The following is a 22,107-nucleotide window of genomic DNA, read 5'->3' on the forward strand; positions in this document are numbered from 1 at the left end:
CATTCATATTGATGAATTTAGGGACACAAAACACACGTGTTGAAAAGATTATTTTACTGATTAATGATAAAATAATAACTTTACGTTTCAACCCCTGTATTGAGGTCATCTTCAGAAGGATACACATGTATAAGAACAAGCTACATGCTGTTACACTCTATACAAGTAAATTACATCTACGTTGTTAACTAATCTTTTTTTCTTAGCCTGCCCTCTAGTGGAAAAAAATAAAATAAAATAAAAACTACAATAAACTTTGCTAAAGTCCTCACGTACTAGGATTCCTCTGGAATTATACAGTTTATATTGTTATATTATGATTATCTTCTGGATTTGTATAGTACAGGTTGCTGTTGAATGTTCAGGGAGGGAACAAAAAAAAAAAAAAAACTTCAAGTCTTCTTGTATTGAGATTTTTCTTCGTGGTTGCTATGAAGGTTGTAGATGGGTCCTCCACGTTATTGGAATTGTTAGACCATCATTTTTATTCAGATTCGGATCATGTTTGAGCATTTCACATGCTTCCTTGAATTTCCGCTCGAACCATGTTTTGGTGCAGTGTAGGGACTTCGTACCTTTCCAGTCAATTCTGTGGTATGTTTGGAGTGCGTGGTCAGAAAGGCCGGTTTTTGGAACCGGGCTTGTTTAACCGGGTGACCCCAGCCGGCATGAAATTTTGTCATGTTGTACCATTATTTTGTATTTTGCTTTAACTAATAAGAATACAATTTGAGCAGCTAAATCCCAAATTGTCAGCCCATCCTCGTTTGTTCAGTATCCAGGTAGTTACCCAACAGGGTTCACCGCGAGAAGGTGAGGATTGGACATTAGGTCAGAAGCCCTGGTCGGTTCTGCACATTCCTTTAAAGGCTATGTGGAGGTTCCCCTCTCAGTTATACAGCTTTGACACTTAAGCATTGAGAAATTTATTAAATTTAATAATAATTCTGTAGATGTACTGCAGACCATTAGAGAAATTAAAAACATCGTTAAAGAGCTAATGGAAAGAGAGCATAACTTAATGAAAGAGACAGTGGAACTACGGCAAGAAGTAAATACTTTAAAAGAACATTATGAACCTCTAAACCAATAATAGTAGAAAAATGATCTCCTCATGGTCGCCCATTAACTGCTACTGAACATTTAAAAGACAAGGTAATTCAACTAAGCCAGAAAATTGATGCTCCCATAGAATCAAAAAATATCCTGTAGGTTCATCAATTACGTCAAAAAAGGAAAAGAGAAGGTTCTCCCTGACCTTCACCCCACATTGTGCGACTGACTAACGGTCCCAACAAAAGTTAACCTCATAAAAGCTAGCAGGATTAAAAAACCAGTAGTCAAGGATCTGAATGGAACTCACGATAAGACCCCAATCTACTTGTCCGAGTACTTAACACCACAAGCTATTCTATTATACAAGGAAAGTAAAAACTGAAAAAAATACCAGTTTATACGGATAAGAGACAGCAAAATATTCCTTAAAAAGACACCAGATGCAAACCCAATCCAAATAAAATCCGTAGAAAATCTCAACAGGCAGCCACGTTAAAAGGAACACTGACGAGTCTTAAAGAAGGGAACATACCAACTTATATTAGCGCAGACCACCAAGCAGATGTAATCACCCCATGGAAATGGAAACAAGTGACTACCCCAAAAAAGGACTATCTATTCTTCATATCAACATCAGGAGATTCAAAAATACTGGCTGACCCTGCAAGGTTATCTGAAGAAAGATATAGACATCACAGATATTTTAATACTAAAGAAGAATCCACAAAAAAGAGCCAGGTTTCTTTTATGCCATTCTGAGCTGTTGTTAATTTGTTTCTGTAATAATTTTGTAAAATCTTTGTTGTTAAGCGATTATTATTATTATTATTTTTTTTTTTTTTGGATTCAGCAAAACAACAACGTTAGGTGACTGCTTAAGTTGTTTCCATAGGGCATCGTTTCTTTGTACGTCTATTAATATGTTGTCTGTTATCCATGGATTCCATCTGGTTTGGGAGCATATTTTTATTTTTGTTAACGATTTGTTATATATTTTATTAAATAAGTTTAAGATTAGTATATACAGCATCAGCAGAGTCTAAAGATGCTGTCTGCATCCAGTCTGTTTTTCTGATTTCATTGCTTAGTATAGTTTCGTTTATGATGTTATTATATTGTTTTGTAGTCTCAGTGAGTTTAAGGGTTCTGGTGCAGTATGTAACTTAACTGTAGTGCAGTGACATAATGAACTGTCAGTTTACACATTATGACAGCTGCTCTATAGCTATTTGGTGCCCCCCTCCCGCATATTTATCTTTACTACCTGTGGTCAATTCTATGGTCAGTGTAGGATGAGATGATTGTATTTTAGATTATCTCTGCTTGTGTATACAACTGTATAGATGGAGTTATGTTATATGCTGATAATAGGTCTAGGTATTGTGCTGTGTTGTTATTTATGTTTCTAATGTTTATATTCATGTCATCTATTATTATCAAGTATTCTGAGGCGCCTTCTTCTGTGGTAGAAAGCCATCTGTTTAATTCATTTAGAAATTTTGTGGTATTTAAATTGGGTGGTTCATATATTGTGTTTAATATCAACTAGTTCTCTTGTTCGATATTTTTAACTTCGATGCTTATATTTTCTGCAAATTCTAATTTATAGTTTATTTCTATTACTTCTAATTCATGTTTGCTAAATGTTATTATACCGCTGCCTTGTTTAGTTTGTCTGCAGTGTTTGTGTTGAAAGTTTGGCATTTGGTAGATGGTTGCCTCTTCTTTTTTGTGGATTCTTCTTTAGTATTAAAATATCTGTGATGTCTACATCTTTCTTCAGATAACCTTGCAGGGTCAGCCAGTATTTTTGAATCTCCTGATGTTGATATGAAGAATAGATGGTCCTTTTTCGGGGTAGTCACTTGTTTCCATTTCCATGGGGGGGGGGTGATTACATCTGCTTGGTGGTCTGCGCTAATATAAGTTGGTATGTTCCCTTCTTTAAGACTCATCAGTGTTCCTTTTAACGTGGCTGCATTTTGAGATTTTCTACGGATTTTATTTGGATTGGCTTTGCATCTGGTGTCTTTTTAAGGAATATTTTGCTGTCTCTTATCCCTATAAACTGGTATTTTTTTCAGTTTTTACTTTCCTTGTATGGTAGAATAGCTTGTGGTGTTAAGTACTCGGACAAGTAGATTGGGGTCTTATCGTGAGTTCCATTCAGATCCTTGACTACTGGTTTTTTAATCCTGCTAGCTTTTATGAGGTTAACTTTTGTTGGGACTGTTAGTCAGTCGCACGATGTAGGGTGAAGGTCAGGGAGAACCTTCTCTTTTCTTTTTTGACGTAATTGATGAACCTACAGGATATTTTTTGATTCTATGGGAGCATCAATTTTCTGGCTTAGTTGAATTACCTTGTCTTTTAAATGTTCAGTAGCAGTTAATGGGTGACCATGACGAGATCATTTTTCTACTATTATTGGTTTAGAAGTTCATAATGTTCTTTTAAAGTATTTACTTCTTGCTGTAGTTCCACTGTCTCTTTCATTAAGTTATGCTCTCTTTCCATTAGCTCTTTAACGATGTTTTTAATTTCTCTAATGGTCTGCAGTACATCTACAGAATTATTATTAAATTTAATAAATTTCTCAATGCTTAAGTGTCAGAGCTGTATAACTGGATGGGAACCTCCACATAGCCTTTAAAGGAATGCAGAGAACCGACCAGAGCTTATGACCTAATGTCCAATCCTCACCTTCTCGTGGTGCACCCTGTTATCTACCTAGATACTGAACGAACAAGGATGGGCTAGCAATTTGGGATTTAGCCAACCAAATTGTATTCTTATTGGCTTAAACCAAAATATAAAATGATGGTACAGTATGACAGAATTTCATGCCAGTTGGGGTCACCCAGTTAAACAAGGACCCCCCCCCCCCCCGTGTTGATTTTGTCAGGGAACTAGGGTAAACAGCAAAAAGTCAGCTACCGGAACAAATCCTAAAACACACCCCCAAACTGAACATTGATAGAGTTAAAGATCGGTACTATCAACTTAAGAAGCCTGGATGGCAAAGAAATGGAGCTAGCTGAGGAATTAGATAAGTACCAGATTGACATAATAGGGGTGACTGAAACAAAAAAGACAAACGGGTGAGATCTTTCTAAGTAATAAATGCGAAATGTTATTTTCAGGCAATGACAATCAAGGAAAAGAAGAAGTAACCATAGTATTCAACACTAAATATGAAGCTAATCAACTTGAATGGCAGGCAATTCCAAGTAGAGTGATGTGGGCAGATATCAGAATGGGACAATACGACTTATTTGTGCCTATGGTCACTCAGAAGATTCTACTAAGGTAGAAGTGGAGGAATTTTTTGAGACTTTACAGAAAGCAACTGGCACAGAAAGCAACTGAAAAAGGTAAAGTTGGTCCTTGTTGATGATCTAAATAGCAGAGTAGAAAATGATTATCAGACATACAAAAATATTTTGGGAAAATTTGGAGAAAAGAGCAAAGCTAATAATAATGGCAAATACCTGTGGGATTTCTGTTAAGGAAATGGACTGGTTATTATTAACACCTTGTTCCAACATAAAAATGTGCACAAATTCACATCGACAGAAGAGGCAAGGAATAAAAAAAGTCTCATTGACTATGCTATTGTCGATAGTGATGTTTTCTCCATGGTGCAAGACAATAGAGTGTATAGAGGATTTGAAGTTGGAAGTGATCACCATTTAGCCTTGATCAGAATAAAATTGAATTTCATATTGAAAAGAAGACCGTATTAGAAAGTTTTAAAGCGAATAAAAGTTGAGCAGCTTTCAGATCTGAAGTGTAGACTAAAATACACAAAGATTATTGAAGAAAAAATGAAGGAGTTTGAGAACAGGAACCAACCCTTGGAGATTCAGTGGCCAGCCCTGAAGAAATCACTCTTCAGCTAGAAAAGCATGAGGTGAGGTTGTCTGCAAGGATAGAAAAATCAGAACACCATGGTGGACACAGTAAGTTAAAGAGGCGATGAAGGAAAAGAAGAAAGCATATCAAAAGTTCCATGCAAATAAGTCTGCTTGTGTTCTTAGTGAATACAGAGACAAATGTAAGAAAGCTAAGCACTACGTAAAACTAGATAAACAAACATCATGGGAGGATTTTGGTAAGAACATAAAATAAATAAAAATGTGAAAAGATATTTTGGAGAAGAAGCTCAGAAACGGAGGAAAGAGTGCTGTAAAAGGAGTTAGAGATGAAAAAGGTGACATGAAAACTGGAGAAAAAGATATTCTTGAAGTATGGAGTAATTACTTCAAAAAATTGCTAAATGAAACAAGCAGTGAAGCACAGTGGTAAAAAAAACACTCAACAGTCATGCAGTCAGAATCCATATCCACACTTGAAGTAGAAAAAGCCATCAAAGGCCTGAAATGTGGAAAAGCAGTAGATGATATTTGACCAGAAATGCTCAAGTATGGAGGTATAAAGTCTTACAGTGGTTGCACTGCATAGGTCAGAAGGCCTGGACAGAGGGATGAATTCCAGATGATTGGAGTAGAGTTCTTATAGTACTCATGTATAAAAAGGAAAATAAAAGTGAATGTGAGAATTATAGAGGTATTTCTCTACTTAGTGTTCCTGGTATTTACACAAGTATACTTGAAAAACGGTTGAAGATTGTGGAAGAAAATCTTTGTGAAGAACAAGCTGGATTCACGCCTAAACAGAAGCTGTCAGGATCAGATTTTCAATTTATGACAAATAGTTGAGAAATCATGGGAATATAACAGAGATCTGTATTTGAGATTTGTAGATCTGGAAAAGGCATATGACAAGGTGCCAAGAGAAAAGCTGTTCAAAACGCTACAGTTATATGGTGTCAATGGGGCATTAAATCAAACAATACTTAGTCTTTCTTTGAGCTGTAAGTCAGCAGTTAGAATTGAAGGAAGTAGTCCAGGAAGATGGTTTAATGTTAAATCTGGTGTTAGACAAGTATGTACATTATCCCCTCTGTTATTCATTATATATATGTATCAAATTATGAAGGAAAGTGGTATTAAACCTGATATCAGAATTGGAGATCTTAATGTCAGCTCCTTGCTTTATGCAGAAGATGTTATACTTCTAAATAAATTCGCTACATGTCTGCAAGATTCCATGACTAAATTGAATAACTGTTGTAATAGGTATGAATGAATGTCAGCAATAAGAAGACAAAGACAGTGAAAATAGGTAGAAGCATTGCAAATATCAAATGCAATCGGAATGGAGTACCTATAGAACTGGACATTATCAGCATCCAGGAATGCATTAGTAGAGATAATCTCATCTGGTATTATCACTTAAACAGAATGGGAGAGGAAAGATTAGCAAAAGAAGTGTTTTCTGCCATTTGCAAAAAAAAGACCCAGGGGAAGATGAAGATATATGTGGATTGGTACAGTAAAAAGTGCCTTAGAAGATAGAAATATAAGATCTGATAATGTCGGAGTCTTGATAGGTAACAGACACTGATTTGGAGGAAAATTGTAGATACGAAGTTAGTAATGATGTAAATTTTTCATGTAGTACTATCATATCCTGTACACCCACACCCCTTGAAGTTACATGGTAGGAATTTGATGATGATGATAAATTTCTCATATTGGTTAAATTTTTCAGTAATTTGTGCGGTATGATTTTTGAATAGTTCTGAAACGAAATTAATTAAACACTCTTTTGGGTTTTGTAATCTATTTTCTTTTAATACATTAAAAGTGGATTCACCTGAGTTTCTGTTATTGTACTCCTTGTGATTGCTGGTTTGCTCTTTACTGCCTGCTGTTGAAGGCAACATTCCTTTGTTTTCTGTATAATGTGGGAACTTCCATCACTCTTTGCATTCGATTTTTGCTGCCAAGTGGCCTCAGATAATCCCAAACAGAGAAAATGCATTTTTCTCTGTTCACTTCCTGCACATGTGGTTTTCTTCTTCCATTAAGTCTTCCTGGCATTTATAGCACTTCATCCTTCTGGTTTTGGTGATCTTATTGTGATTGCTGAAATGGCGACTTCCTTTGTTCTCCTGTCGCATGATTGACCACTGTATGCTTCAAGCTTTGAAAACTTATGACTTACTTATTACTTAACAGATACTTAGTCTTTACATCAGTATGTTAGGTTTGAGGAATGAAATTCATTGATACACTTCGAATATCAATCCGTAAGTGAAAACTCTACTTTAATATTTTGCTTTACTTTACTTAATAATACATTAATACTTTAATAATAAAAATAATGATATCAGATGACTTGAATCCAGTTAGAGTTGAGATGTATGATTATAGTACTACTGCTAAACAGTATTTCATGTGGCAGTGAGTTTGAAACCCTCTGGTGTGAGGTGGAATCTAACAAGATCAATTACGTAGTAGGGGTGTTGTTACAGGTCTGGTGGATTGGTTGCTAGTGATGAAATAATGTATCACCAAATAGAAAAGATGAGCACGAAAAGAGTAATCATAATGGGAGACTTTAATTATCCTAATATTGATTGGGTAGCAGTAGAATCTCATGAGAAGAATAAAAACGCATTTGTTGAACTGTTGCGGAACAACTTCCTCAAGCAGCATGCGACAGAAAGAACTCGAGATCAAAGAGTGTTAGATTGATTATTGTGTCACAGGGCATTTCAGTTAAAGACTTAACTATTCTGCCTCTGGTTGGTGACAATCATGTGGTACTCACTTAGGAAATGACTTAGTTTATGAATGTTCCATTCAGAAAAGGTTACATGTTGAACTACAAAGCAGGAAATTATGACCAACTGAGGAGTATACTAAGTTCAGTGGAATGGATATATTGCAAGTGCATGGGAAGCATTTAAACAACACTTGAATGATGCGATCTCAGAATGTGTCTGTAGAGTTTGAAGAATAAATAGGGTAGGAGTAAAATGGATGTGTAATCTTATTAAGCAAGAGATTCGTAAGAAAAGGATGACATGGAAGAAATACCATGTGCATTATGAAAATTATAAGCAGCAGGCTAGAATAGTCACAACTGTTGTATAGAAAGCAAAGTCTGAGTATGAAAAGAAACTGGCTTTGCATGCTAAAGAAAACCCACAAGAATTCTATCGATATTCTACAAGTAAAAGAAAGAATGAATATGAAAGAATATCTCTTTTGAATGCAGATGGTGTTGAGGGTTACAGATGCAGAAGAGGCTGTTCAAATTTAACTTAATTTAATGGTTAAAATCTATTAACTTGGTGTATGCAACATTGAGCTCACTGCTACAACTTCATGGATGAAGAAACTCAAGTTGAGGTGTATGAGGATGAGGTATTAGTGCTGTTGCACAAATTGAATAAGAACTCATCAATAGGGACTAATGGGATATTAGTATGTGTGCTAAAAGTGTGTTCAGCTGTGAATTGGTTATTTCTTTGGCCAGGCTGTTTAATGAGGTCTCAGAACAGGGAAGATTCTGCAGGAATGAAAGAATGTATGGTAATTCTAATGCACAAAGCTGATGCAAAGACCAATGTATCCAATTATCGACCAATTGGTATCTCAGGAGTGGTGGCTGTGAAGATTTTGGAAAAATTGGTTAGGGCTCACATTCAGAAATAGGTTGATAATGAATCTGTACTTTGCAATGAGCAACATGGGTTTAGTAAGGGAAAGTCATGTTTTAGCAACTTGCTCACATTCTATAACAATGGTACAATTGAACTAGACAAGGCGAATGGATATACCATGGCACTTTTGGATTTTGCTAAGTTATTTGACAGAGTATAGCATGGTAGACTGTTGCATAAATTGAAGAATATGGGTTTGGAATTATAGAATATTACTTGGTCCACTGTTATTATCAATCTATACAATAATCATATTGGGAAGGATTTGACAAGTGACATACAGCTATTTGCTGATGATGCAAAGATAGGCAGGGTAATCAGGAATGCTGCTGATATGCAGCATTCCTGATTACTTGCAGAATGATTTGAATAGGCTGGATATGTCAGTTCACTGTCAACAAATGTAAATTCATTCACTTTGGCATGATTAGATATGCAATGTCGTATTATATTGGTGGGATTATGCTCAAAAAAACTGATGAAGTTAGGGATCTTGGAGTGTTAGTAGATAGGATGTTGAAGTTCGGGGGGTGGGTGGGTGGGGGGGGGCATCTAGCAGAGATTGCAAATAGAACTCAAAAGATAATTGCAAAGCTGAAACGAACATTACCATGTAAAGATAAGGATGTCATTTTGCCTCTTTACAAGGCCTTGATAATACCTCACTTGGACTATTGTGTGCAGCTCTGTTCTCCTGGTTTCCATTATGATTCTGATATATTGAAGAGAGTGCAAAGGAGAGTATTAAAAATGATATCAGGATTGTGAAATACTGATTATGAAGAGGTTGAGAATTCGTAGACTGCAGACATTAGCAAACAGGAGAAAGAGGGATGATATGATTGAGACTTACCAACTTCTGAAAGGATCATACATAATTTCATTTGATGGAATTTTTAAATTTATGAAGGTTGGGTCAAAGACAAGGGGGCATCCTTTGAAGCTGAGAATGAATGCCGTTAAGAAGGGATGAGGGCTAGAGTTTTCTCTCATAGGGTGGTATGTGATTGGAATGGATTGCCATTGGATGTTTTGAGTGCAAACACTGTGAATGAATTCAAGAATAAGTATGATAGCTGGTGTGTGTGTGTGTGTGTGTGGCCTCCCTGGAGGTCTCTCTTAATAATATCATGATACCTCTCAGCAGTGACTGTATTACAGGATGCAACTGGTGAATGTCTGCAAAGAAGAATGGGCCAATATAAATGAACTGTGCACTAGTCAGTAAGGGTGAATACAAAAGAATTAGTTGGATTGCATGAGAGTTTTGAATAGTCCATACCCAGCAGTTGTAGGTATTCATAACTCCATTCAAGCGAAAGTGAGTCTCATCACTCCACAAAATCATTCTTGGCCACGCATCGTCCAACTCCACTTGAGCAAGGAATGTTAATAAAGTGAATATCAGTCGACTTTCAAAGTCCTACAAGTGCAACTCCTGTGTCGGGTTATTTTGAATGGGTAGAAATGCAGAACTTCAGTAGATTCTTTCAATACAGTTGTGTAAGGCAGTGTCTTAACAGAGCACATGCACTCAGGAACCAACACTTATTCATATCCTGCTCCACAACAGCAGTAGCAACTTTATTTTTTTGTGGTGAACTGATTGTTTTGCGACCTTTGCTGGGTCTAACTCGCAACTTTAAATTGTTCAATGAATTGCAATTCATTAAACTGTCTTTTGATTAACTTTTTTTTTTCAATGAATTTTCATGGAACACAAAATAAAAATGTCATATACTTTTTTTTTTTTTTTGTTATGAATACTTGTATCATGTCTGTCATGCCTTCAAAAATTATTTACATTTATTATAAATTTAGGAATATGCTGTTAATTTATTCAGTAATTATTGGTTATCCACCTTATTAAAAGCTTAATGGAAACAAACAACTATTTTGTTTCATTCATAGAGATATCGTTATGAAGTTATGTTACAAGTGAGTGAATACTATGTAACACCTGCACAGAAGAGATTATAATGGCTTGTTGGTTTTTGGTAAACTGGGGGGGGGACTAATGGGGTTGAGTTTTTTTGCCAGGAATTCAAGAAGTTAACTTTCTTTGAGCATTGCCTTTAATGTCTTAACCTAAGATTTAGTGGAATTGCAATCTAATGGAATTCAAGTAGACTAATCTCTGAGCATAACATTCATTTTGTGATTATATTCACTGACATTTGAGAATTACAGTAACACTGCTATCCTGGAGCAGAGACACTAGTCTGCTCTGGTGATGACTATTGTCGTGTTTCTATAGACTCCTGAAGGCATAGAATTGGCTAAATTACTTTGATGGACTAAACTTGAGAAAGAATGTTACTGATGTCGTCTTAAATACTAGATGCAACTAATTCCCTTTCTTAGATTATCAAAACAATTACCTAAAATTTTCCCTTCAACTAGTCATACCTCTTGCAATTAAAATTCACTCATTTTAAAGTTTCTATCAAAAACTGATTGTAAATAGGTTTGTTAAGAGATGAATTTCATTGCCTGGTATGACACTACTGCCTTGCTTATTGGAGGCCTGAAGTAGCTTGAAAAGTTCCATGTCTGGCTTCTAGAGCAGGGTTTCCAAACTGTAAAAATAATTTAAAAAAAAAAAAATCACCAGAGTAACAAACAAAGAGATCTGATCTCACCAGACAAGACCAGATCTCTTTGCTTGGACTAATGTTTACCTCTAGTTTTTCCTGGCACAAACATATCACATCAGCCTCCTCAGCATCCAAGCTTCCATTAAAATCTTTGATGCCATCCAGAAGTGTGCAATTAGGTCCATAGAAGTTCCTTCTCTTACAGACTTAATTGAACTTCTTTCTCTCAGTTGCAATGTTTCAGTGCTGTGTCTAATCTATAGGTATTTTCATCATTACTGCTCCAGTGAATTGGCAACCCTTATTTCTTCACTTTCAGTTGCACCTGTTAATACAAGATCTGCAGCTGCCTAAGACTCCTTTACTGTGCAACTGTTGACACACTGAACCTGCTTCTGTTCATCCTCTTTTATTGTCCACCTCTGTCTTCTGGAATAATCTTCTTCAAGAAGTATTCTTAAACAACAACCTACAGTTCTTAGAAGGTTTTTTTTTTTTTTTGTCTCAGTCCTTACCTGCACCCCCCCCCCCCCACACACTACACTGATATGCCTATAGGTTCCTCAACCTCTCTTGTATTGGATCAGTATCAAAAAAGAAAAACATTTTTTTAACTGAAAGAATCAAAGAGTGAGAGAGAATGTTTCCTTTGAATTCACATTATCTAGTTCTAGATATTGGCTACTGGTAGAGATTTGAACTGCCCACTCAGTCTCCAAAAACTGATAGGGTATAAAGGCCTGAACCATGCAGACAGCTTCTTGCTGTATGCACGGTTCAGTTTGTGTAGTGGAATTAACAGAATTAGTAAAAGTTATCGGTACAAGACGTATCAACAACTTCTACTAATTCCGCTAAGTCAGAGAGTTATTGTAATACATAATTTGGACATGTTATTTCTTTGTTGCCCCGAACACAGCTGAACCGAAAACTGGAATAGTTCGACATTTTCTTGTTAAAGTTTCAAATAGAGAATCTGAGTAAAATTCATCCGATAATAATTGCTGTATTAAAGTCACATATTATTACTAGTAACAATAATAATAATGGAGCCTGTGTAGGCTGGGCTTTTCCTCCTGGAAACAGGCAAATCAGTCCCATGAACAGATATGAAGCAGTCATCGGACAAGAAAGACGATAAGAAACCATATTGTTCTACAATTATTCCCTATTAAAATAGGATTGCTATCTCACTCTGCAAGCTTCAGTTTTTGTTCTAAATGGATCACTTATCATAACATTTTCGGAAAAAAGTTTGAAATGATATTAGCAATTCCGCTTTAGCTGGATCAATTTAATGAAATTTTAGTTAAAATTTTTGGTGAATTGGTTTTTAATGAATTGTTCATTCGCTGAATTGCCTTTCGATTAAATGTTTTTTGATGAATTTTCATAGAACCTTTATTTCTAATCCAACCCTCAATTCATAACTTAAAATAGGTTTGAAGTGTACTGCTAGTTTAGTGTTTTGGCCAATTCCTTATTCCATATAAATTTATTCAGCTGGCTCCCCACCATACCAGGTTTTCTTATTCTGTTGTCTATTTTTGAATTTCATTTATCATCTTCACTAAAGACTGTACCTGAAGAGCTGAAATGTTTTACTTGTTGTATAGATTTTCCATTGAGAATGCAGTTGAAGTTTTCTATGTCCTGATATTTTCATAGTTTTCGTCTTTTTATTCCTGATTTTTATACCAAATTTGTTGCAGCTGTTATTCAATTCAGGTAAAGAATACTGGAGACCTGCATTGGATTTGTTTAAGGTACATCTGCATGAAGCTGAGATCTAAGTTTGTATCTCCAATTTTGATATCAGGTTTAATGACATTTTGTTTCAGAATGCAATCATCATAAATGATGATTATGAGTGGAGATGAGGTACAGTTTACATGTTCATGAAGGAGTGATCTCGCATATGCCAAAGTTGGATTGTTACTCCTCAAAGTTGAGGAGTAACAATCAGAGAGGTTATACTTGAGGTTGGTATTAAGGTGTACAGCATTGATGACAATTTCTGTTGATTCAGTAATTCTTCTCTCAAGCTCATCATAGCATCTGAAAATGTTTTCTGATTTCTTCTTGATCACTGGATGAGTGATAAAATCTACATCATCAGGGTTAACAGAATTAAGAGCTGATTTGATTGCTGGCTCTATTTTTGCCATACATGTTGTCTCTTGCAGTTTTCTCATTGTTCAGATCAATGCATTTCTCCATGTGACAAAAAAGAGCACATTGCAGTTACACCAAATATGGATTCCTGAAAGCTTTAGGTTGTTTGTCATGTCTACAGCTATTACTATCAGATAATGTTCTTAATTCTAATAACCCTGACAGTGAAGATTCTATCACTAATCCAGTGATCTGGAACAAATCAGAAAACATTTTTAGATGTCATGAGTTTCAGAGAAGAATTATTGAATCGGCAGAAATTGTCCTTAATCTTGTCCACCTTAATACTGACCTAAGTTATAATCTCTCTGATTGTTACTCCTCAGCTATCCAACTTTGGCTTACATGAGATCATGCCCACATGAACATGCTCAGTAATATGGCAACCAGAACATCTTCAATGTTAGCATTGTCAGCAATCTGTTTGCAACTTAATTTCCAGCTGTTGTTCTCTTGTAATGTATATTTGTTGTATTTCTCTTTTCATGTTATGCACCTGATTTAGTTTTATAAGATGAAACTAGTTGTGCATTCATGTAATAAATGGTTTTATTGTTTTTTCTCATTAAGTTTAGTCATTAAGTTTTTTTCGGTTATATCATATAGCCGAGTAAATCCATTGAATCAGATATATATATATATATATATATTCAGTTACTTTTTTTTGAAAACATTCAAATACTAAGTGCTAGTATTGACTGATTGTTACTGCCATCTTAGTCAAATATCAAAAGAGGAAAATCTCTGCAAAAGATCATAGATTAAATTGAAAAAGATTGAAAACCAAGACACATACTGTTCTTGCAATCAGCTTTTCACTTTATTCTAATTTTATTTTGACTTTAGATATAATATTGATTCCTTGTTTTTCCCACAATAAGTTTAATGATTATTTGAATGTCAGGTTTTGTGTACAATGGAATAATTATATCTTGCTAGTCCCTTAGTTGGAATCCCTCCCTCCCTCAATGGATGATTTGTGGCAGATAGTTCAGTTATAAGAATGTGCCTATTTTTATTCCAATTTCATATGTAATTTTGTTTTATTTATGAATCTATCAAGTTTATATCATGTATTTTCTTTCTGCCTTATTTTTTCAGGAAGATCAATATAGGGCTGCTGCAATTCGAGCTCTGTGTACTATAACAGATGTAAGTAAGTTTCTTAAATGATAGTAAGTAAATACTTGGTTGACAAAATTTTGTTAAAAAAAAACAATTATTTTTGTTTCGATTCCATTCTATTCAACTGTTAGACAGAGTAGAATTATTATTATTGTATTAAAATCTCCATGGAGTCCAAAGACTAATCTTGGGAGACCCAAACTATCTACACAATCTGTCATACCTCTTCTTGAATTCATTAACAAAGTACTCACAACTGACTATGGCAACCCATTCAAATCATTCACAATTCTTCAAGCAAAAAACCTGGTTTTTGCACTCCTATTAACAATGCTGTTTTTTTCAACTCCAGGGATGACCTCTTCTTGCCTCTCTAGCCAAGTGCTGAAAAAAGTCCTTGCACCAGTCCTGTAAATAAATACCCTTTGAATACCTTGTATTCCTATCATATCCCTTCTTTTTCTCCATTCAGCCAATTTCTGCAATCTATACATCCTCAATCTATCCTCACAGGGAACATTCCACAGATCACTTAGTTCCTTGCCTCTGAATCTTATCCACTGCTTTCTCTCCCTAAGATACCCAAGTGACCAGACCTCAGCACAGTAATTCAGATGTGAATGTATCAAGATTTTATAAAGAAGAATAACAACTTCCTTATCTGTGTTTCTTAGTGTGTTCTTCAATATCCAAGTAATCTTATGAGTTATTTTATTAATATGTCCTCTAAACTTTAACTCTGTTTTCCACAACCCCTAAATCTCTAGCTTTATCTATTTCCTGGAGTACATTTCTATCAATGTGGTATATAGCATGTAATCTCTTTATTCCAAAATGTGTAACTTTACATTTCTCCACATGAAATGGACACCCATTATCTTTTGCCCATACTGACAGCCTATTTAAATCATCCTGCAAGTTCTCCACATTACTTTGATTAGCTGTTACTTTACCTAATTTTGCATCATCATCGTCAGCAAACAACTGAATGTTTCCTTGGGATATTTTCCTATATTATTTATGTACAAATTAAAGAGGAGTGCTCCTAGCACTGAACCTTGCAGCACACCACTAGCCAACTGCTTTTGGCTGTTTTCTGCACCCCCATATACCACTTGTTATATGTCCAGCAGCCACCCTCCTATCCACATATCCAGTGTCATATCCATCCCCATTCTAATTTGCATAACAGAGTTCCATGTGGTATTCTATCAGATTCCTTTGCAAAATGTCATATCCATCCCCATTCTAATTTGCATAACAGAGTTCCATGTGGTATTCTATCAGATTCCTTTGCAAAATCCAGCAGAATCATTGTGTAGCCATTTCCTTTATCCAACTCAGCTGTCACTCTATTATAAAAAGTTAGCTATCTAAATTACTAAGGCATGACCGACCCTTAACACAGCCATGCTGCCCCTCATACAGTATCATATTCTTATCCATCCATTATTGAATTCTCTTTTTGTCCAATATTTTAATCACTTTTACCACCACTCCTAGGATACTGATTGGTACATAATTTGCTACTGTAGTCTGAGAACCTTCTTTATGCAAAGGATATTTATTTTGTCCTTGTTCCACTCACTTTTAATGGAGTTCCTTTGGTTGCAGATGAGTTTGTTCATTTTATATTATTTTTTTTTCCTTTAATTACCAACTTTGCCACCCATCATGGTAAAGTTAGGTAGGTTTTATGAGGAATTATGTGGACTTGAAACTAAAATTTGGAATTCTGGTGCAGGCATACACTTTTTTACTCATGACCCTAATATGAATATGTCATGTAGATATAACTGAAACAATTTATTACTATTTCCTTTATTTCACTATAGTGGCATTGGCATTATCAGGTGGTAATACACAAATATATGTGCATATAGGCACTCTATGAATTGAAAGAAACTGAAGTGGGTAACGAATGCCAATTTTTGTGTGGTCTAAAAATGGTAACTAGATCATATTTCTTCAGTATTTTTGCTACCTTCTCACACATGCCATGGATATAGGGGACGGTGATGGGGTCATCTCTTGAGGAGGGTGTATGTGAGTATGAATTGCTTTTTTAATTCAGTAGCCATTATCTAAAATTGTATTGCCATTAAGTTCACTAAGTTCAGTGATGAGAACATAGTCATTAGAGCGTATCAATTTTGCTGTATTAAAATTCTCACTATAGAGGTGGTGGGAGAGAATTGCTTCATGATGTTTCATTTCATGAAATGGATTGGTCCTCTTTCTTGATGCCCTACCTAAGTGATCAGATTGCATGGCACCTTCAACAGGAACTAGGGTTTTCTTACTTTATTGCATTTGGAAGTCCGTTATATATTTGCATAACCTGTTAGACCCCATTATGCCAATAATCATCTAAAGACTTTGCAGAACAATATTGATGTATTTGTTCTGCAATATTGATATATATGGAGTGTTTTCAGAGAGCTCCCAAAAGCTAAGTATAATTTTGAGTGAAAATTAGAATATAGGTTTAAATCATAACATAATATTGTCTAATTTTGGTAGCTTGTTGTGTCTGTGTGATTTTGGTATGAATTCCGTTTTATTTAATTTAGTATTTTAACGATACGTTTCATAGAATAGCCCATGGCGCCAATGCGACGTAAGATAATGGCATCCAAAAATATGACGCCTTTGTTCAAAAGCTGTAATGTGAGGGAGTTTGTCCAATGTGATGTGTGTGGGATGTATGCATTCCTGAATGAGGCTGGAGTTTGGATTGAAAGTGATAGTGGTGGGAGAATGTGCAGAAAGTGTAAGCAAAGTTAGGAGTTGAAGTATGTGTCAGGTTGTGAGAAAGTTATGGTTGAAGAAAGCCAGAATGTGAATGAAAATAGTGGCTTGATAAGGAATTGCGATGTTGTACAAGATGGCAATGAGAGCGGTGATGAAAGAAAGAGTGAAAGCAACTATACAGAGAGAGAAAATGGTTTAAATGATGAAAAAAATGAGGAATTATTTGTAGGGAATGAGATCGCTAGGTTGCGTGCAGTGATACAAAATGTGCAGCGGCAATTAGAGCACCTGCAAAACTCTTTCCAGAGTGATTCGGCTAACGTAAATAAACAAGTGTTTGAAAGGGAAAAATAAGCATAAGAGTGGGAGAGTTTCTGAAATGAAGGAAAGAGTGTTGTATGGTGACTCGTTATTAAGAGGAGTGATAGATGGGAGTTTAACTAAATCATACTTACTGGGTGCGAAATTTAAGGATGTACGTGAGAGTATTAAAGTGCAAAAACAGATGGTGAAAGAATTGATAGTTGTGGCGGGTATGAATGAATTGAAAGGAGATAAATTTTTTATGAGAGAGGACTTGAAAGTATTGTTAAAGGTAGTGAAAGAAAACAGTGACAAAGTTAGAATGGCGAGTCTGTTGCCACGGTATGACAGAGAGGAGTTTAGAAGCAGGGCCATAATCGCAAATGACATTATGTGCAGGTTATGCAGACGGTGTGGTGTGGAATGAGTTTGATGGGTGAAAGGATTTATACAAGATGGATGGCCTGCATTTGAATGGATTTGGTGTGCAGAGACTGGAAAAGTGTTGCTGAATGAAGTGAAAATGGATGTGCAGAACCAGGGAAACTAGAACTACCAAGGAAGGGGAGAAGTGAATATGCGGACATCAGTGAGACAGTTGAGTATAAGAATGTATATAATGTACCTGAGCCAGTACTAAGGACAAAAAATCGGAATGGAATAGTTAGAATAACGCATCAAGATAGGGGTGGGACAAAGGGACCACTGCATTTCATGTATACTAATGCCAGGAGTATTAGGAACAAGAAGGAAGAATTTTTGACCTTGATTGTCTCTTCCTGGCCACAGGTTATTGGCATTAGTAAAACATGGCTGACTGAAGATGACATAGTTAGTGGGATAGAATGTGTGGGTTGTAGTGTGTTTAGGAGGGACAGAGAGAATAAAATGGGGGGAGGGGTGTTATTGATGATAGCTGATGAACTGCAGCCAAGGAGAATTGAAGTTGTATCGCAGGAAAGTGAAAAGAGATCATCATCATTAAATTCCTGCCATGTAACCTCAAGGGGTGTACAGGATATGATAGTACTACATGAAAAATTTACATCATTACTAACTTCCTATCTACAATTTTCCTCCAAATTAGTCTGTTACTTGTCAAGACTCCAACATTATCAGATCTTATATTTCTATCGTCTAAGGCACTTTGTACCGTATCAATCCACCTATATCTTGGTCTTCCTCTGGGTCGTTTTCCTACCAACCCGGCAGAGAACACTTGTTTTGCTAATCTTTCCTCTCCCATTCTATTTAAGTGACCATACCACCTGAGATTAGCTCTAATGCATTCCTGGATGCTGAAAATGTCAAGTTCTTTCCTAATATCCTCATTTTTAATATGATATTGCCATTGATGCCATCTGTTCATGCCTCTAATCTTTCTCAGGACTCTCATATCTGCGGTCTCTAGTCTTTGGTCAAGTGTTTTACTTCTGACCCAGCTCTCAGATCCAAAAGTTAAAACTGGTTTGAACATGATCTTGTATACAACTAATTTAGTGTACTGACTAATTTCTTTCTTATTCCATATGAAATTATTCATTTGACTTCCCACCATACCAGCTTTGCTGATTCTGTTGTCTATTTCTGTATTGAATTTAGTGAATTTTTAGTGAACCATCTTCACTAAAAATCATGCCTAAGTAGCTGAAATGTTTTACTTGTTCCACAGGTTCTCCATTCACAACACAGCTGACATTTTCAATGATTCTGCCTATTTTCATTGTCTTTGTCTTTTTATTGCTGACCTTCAATCCATATCTATTACAACAGTTATTCAATTTAGTCAGAGAATCATGCAGACTTGTTGCAGATTTATTTAGAAGTATAACATCATCCGAATAAAGCAAAGAGCTGACATTAACATCTCCAATTTTGATATCATGTTTAATACCACTTTCCTGCATAATGTGATCCATAGAGATAATGAATAACAGAGGGGATAATGTACATCCTTGTCTCACACCAGATTTAACATTAAACCACCTTCCTGTACTTCCTTCAATTCTAACTGCTGACATCATCATCATCAAATTCCTGCCATGTACCCTCAAGGGGTGTACAGGATATGACAGTACTACATGAAAAAATTACATCATTACTAACTTCCTATCTACAATTTTCCTCCAAATCAGTCTGTTACTTGTCAAGACTCCAACATTATCAGATCTTATATTTCTATCATCTAAGGCACTTTGTACCGTATCAATCCACCTATATCTTGGTCTTCCTCTGGGTCGTTTTCCTGCCAACCTGGCAGAGAACACTTGTTTTGCTAATCTTTCCTCAACCATTCTATTTAAGTGACCATACCATCTGAGATTAGCTCTGCTAACGCATTCCTGGATGCTGACAATGTCAAGTTCTTTCCTAATATCCTCATTTTTAATATGATATTGCCATTGATGCCATCTGTTCACGCCTCTAATCTTTCTCAGTACTCTCATATCTGCGGTCTCTAGTCTTTGGTCAAGTGTTTTACTTCTGACCCAGCTCTCAGATCCATAAGTTAAAATTGGTTTGAACACAGTCTTGTATACAGCTAATTTAGTGTTCCGACTAATTTCTTTCTTATTCCATATGAATTTATTCAATTGACTTCCCACGATACCAGCTTTGCTGATTCTGTTGTCTATTTCTATATTTAGTTTACCATCTTCAGTAAAAATTGTGCCTAGGTAGCTGAAATGTTTTACTTGTTCCACAGGTTCTCCATTCACAACACAGTTGACATTTTCAATGATTCTGCCTATTTTCATTGTCTTTGTCTTTTTATTGCTGACCTTCATACCATATCTATTACAACAGCTATTCAATTTAGTCAGAGAATCTTGCAGACTTGTAGCAGATTTATTTAGAAGTATAACATCATCCGCATAAAGCAAAGAGCTGACATTAACATCTCCAATTTTGATATCAGGTTTAATACCACATTCCTTCATAATGTGATCCATATAGATAATGAATAACAGAGGGGATAATGTACATCCTTGTCTCACACCGGATTTAACATTAAACCATCTTCCTGTACTTCCTTCAATTCTAACTGCTGACTCACAACTCAAATAAAGACTAAGTATTGCTTGATATAATGCCCCATTGACACCATATAACTGCAGATTGAATAGCTTCTCTCTTGGCACCTTGTCATATGCCTTTTCCAAATCGACAAAACTTAAATACAGATCTTTGTTATATTCCCATGCTTTCTCGACTATTTGTCGTAAAGTGAAGATATGATCCTGACAGCCTCTATTTGGCCTGAATCCAGCTTGTTCTTCACCAAGCTTTTCTTCCACAATTCTTCTCAACCGTTTCTCAAGTATACTTGCATAGATCTTGCCAGGAACACTCAGTAGGGAAATAACTCTGTAATTCTCACATTCAGTTTTATTTCCCTTTTTATATATGGGTACTATGAGAGCTCTACTCCAATCATCGGGAATTCGTCCCTCTGTCCAGGCTTTCTGAACTATGCAGTGCAGCCACTGTAAGACTCTCATACCACCATACTTCAGCATTTCTGGTCGAATATCATCTACTCCTGCTGCCTTTCCACATTTCAAGCCTTTGATGGCTTTTTCTACTTCAAGTATGGATATGTATTCCTGACTGCATACCTGGGCAGTGTTTTTTACCACTGTGCTGTCATCATTGTTTCATTTAGCAGTTTTTCAAAGTAATTACTCCATACTTCAAGGATATCTTTTTCTCCTGTTTTCATTTCACCTTTATCATCTCTAATTCCTTTTACAGCACTCTTTCCTCCATTCCTAAGCTTCTTCAACAACCTCCAGAATATTTTGCCACCTTCTTGATATTTATTTTCTATATTCTTGCCAATGTCCTCCCATGACTTTTGTTTAGCTAGTTTTACACACTGTTTAGCTTTCTTACATTTGTCTCTGTATTCTGTAAGAGTAAAAGCTGACTTATTTGCCAGGAACTTTTGATATGCTTTCTTCTTTTCCTTCACTGCCTCTTTAACTTCCTGTGTCCACCAGGGAGTTCTGATTTTTTTATCCTTGCACACAACCTCACCACATGCCTCTCTTGCAGAATCAATCAATGTTTCCTTCAGAGTTTGCCACTGAATCTCCAAGGTTTGATTCCTGTTCTCAAACTCTTTCATTTTCTTTTCAATAATATTTCTGTATTTTAGTCTACAGTTCACATCTGAGAGCTGCTCAACTTTTATTCGCTTTAAAACTTTCTTACATGTTATTCTTTTCAATATGAAATTCAATTTTATCCTGCTCAAGACTAAATAGTGATCACTTCCAATTTCAAATCCTCTGTACACTCTGGTGTCCTGCACCAGGGAGAAAACATCACTATCAACAATAACATAGTCAATGAGACTTTTCTTATTCCTAGCCTCTTCTCTCCATGTGAATTTGTGCACATTTTTATGTTGGAACATGGTGTTAGTAATAACCAGTCCATGTCCTGAGCAGAAATCCAACAGGTATTTGCCATTATTATTAGCTTTGCTCTTTTCTCCAAATTTTCCCAAAA

The 22,107-nt window shown here is 35.8% G+C and overlaps 1 protein-coding gene across 2 annotated transcripts in view; it reads left to right on the forward strand.

Moving 5' to 3' along the window:
• gammaCOP (coat protein (coatomer) gamma) overlaps window positions 1-22,107 on the forward strand; it is a 406,638-nt gene that overhangs the window by 84,319 nt on the left and 300,212 nt on the right. For both annotated transcript variants that reach the window (XM_090390747.1, XM_090390756.1), the window contains exon 6: window positions 14,509-14,559. In XM_090390747.1, coding sequence (XP_090246873.1) covers window positions 14,509-14,559 — 51 coding nt within the window. The remainder of the gene's footprint in view (window positions 1-14,508; window positions 14,560-22,107) is intronic.

This window comes from Typopeltis vanoorti, chromosome 1 (genome assembly GCF_054136105.1).
Source record: "Typopeltis vanoorti isolate ZY-2024b chromosome 1, IOZ_Tvanoo_1.0, whole genome shotgun sequence".
Classification (NCBI taxonomy): Eukaryota; Metazoa; Arthropoda; class Arachnida; order Uropygi; family Thelyphonidae; genus Typopeltis; species Typopeltis vanoorti.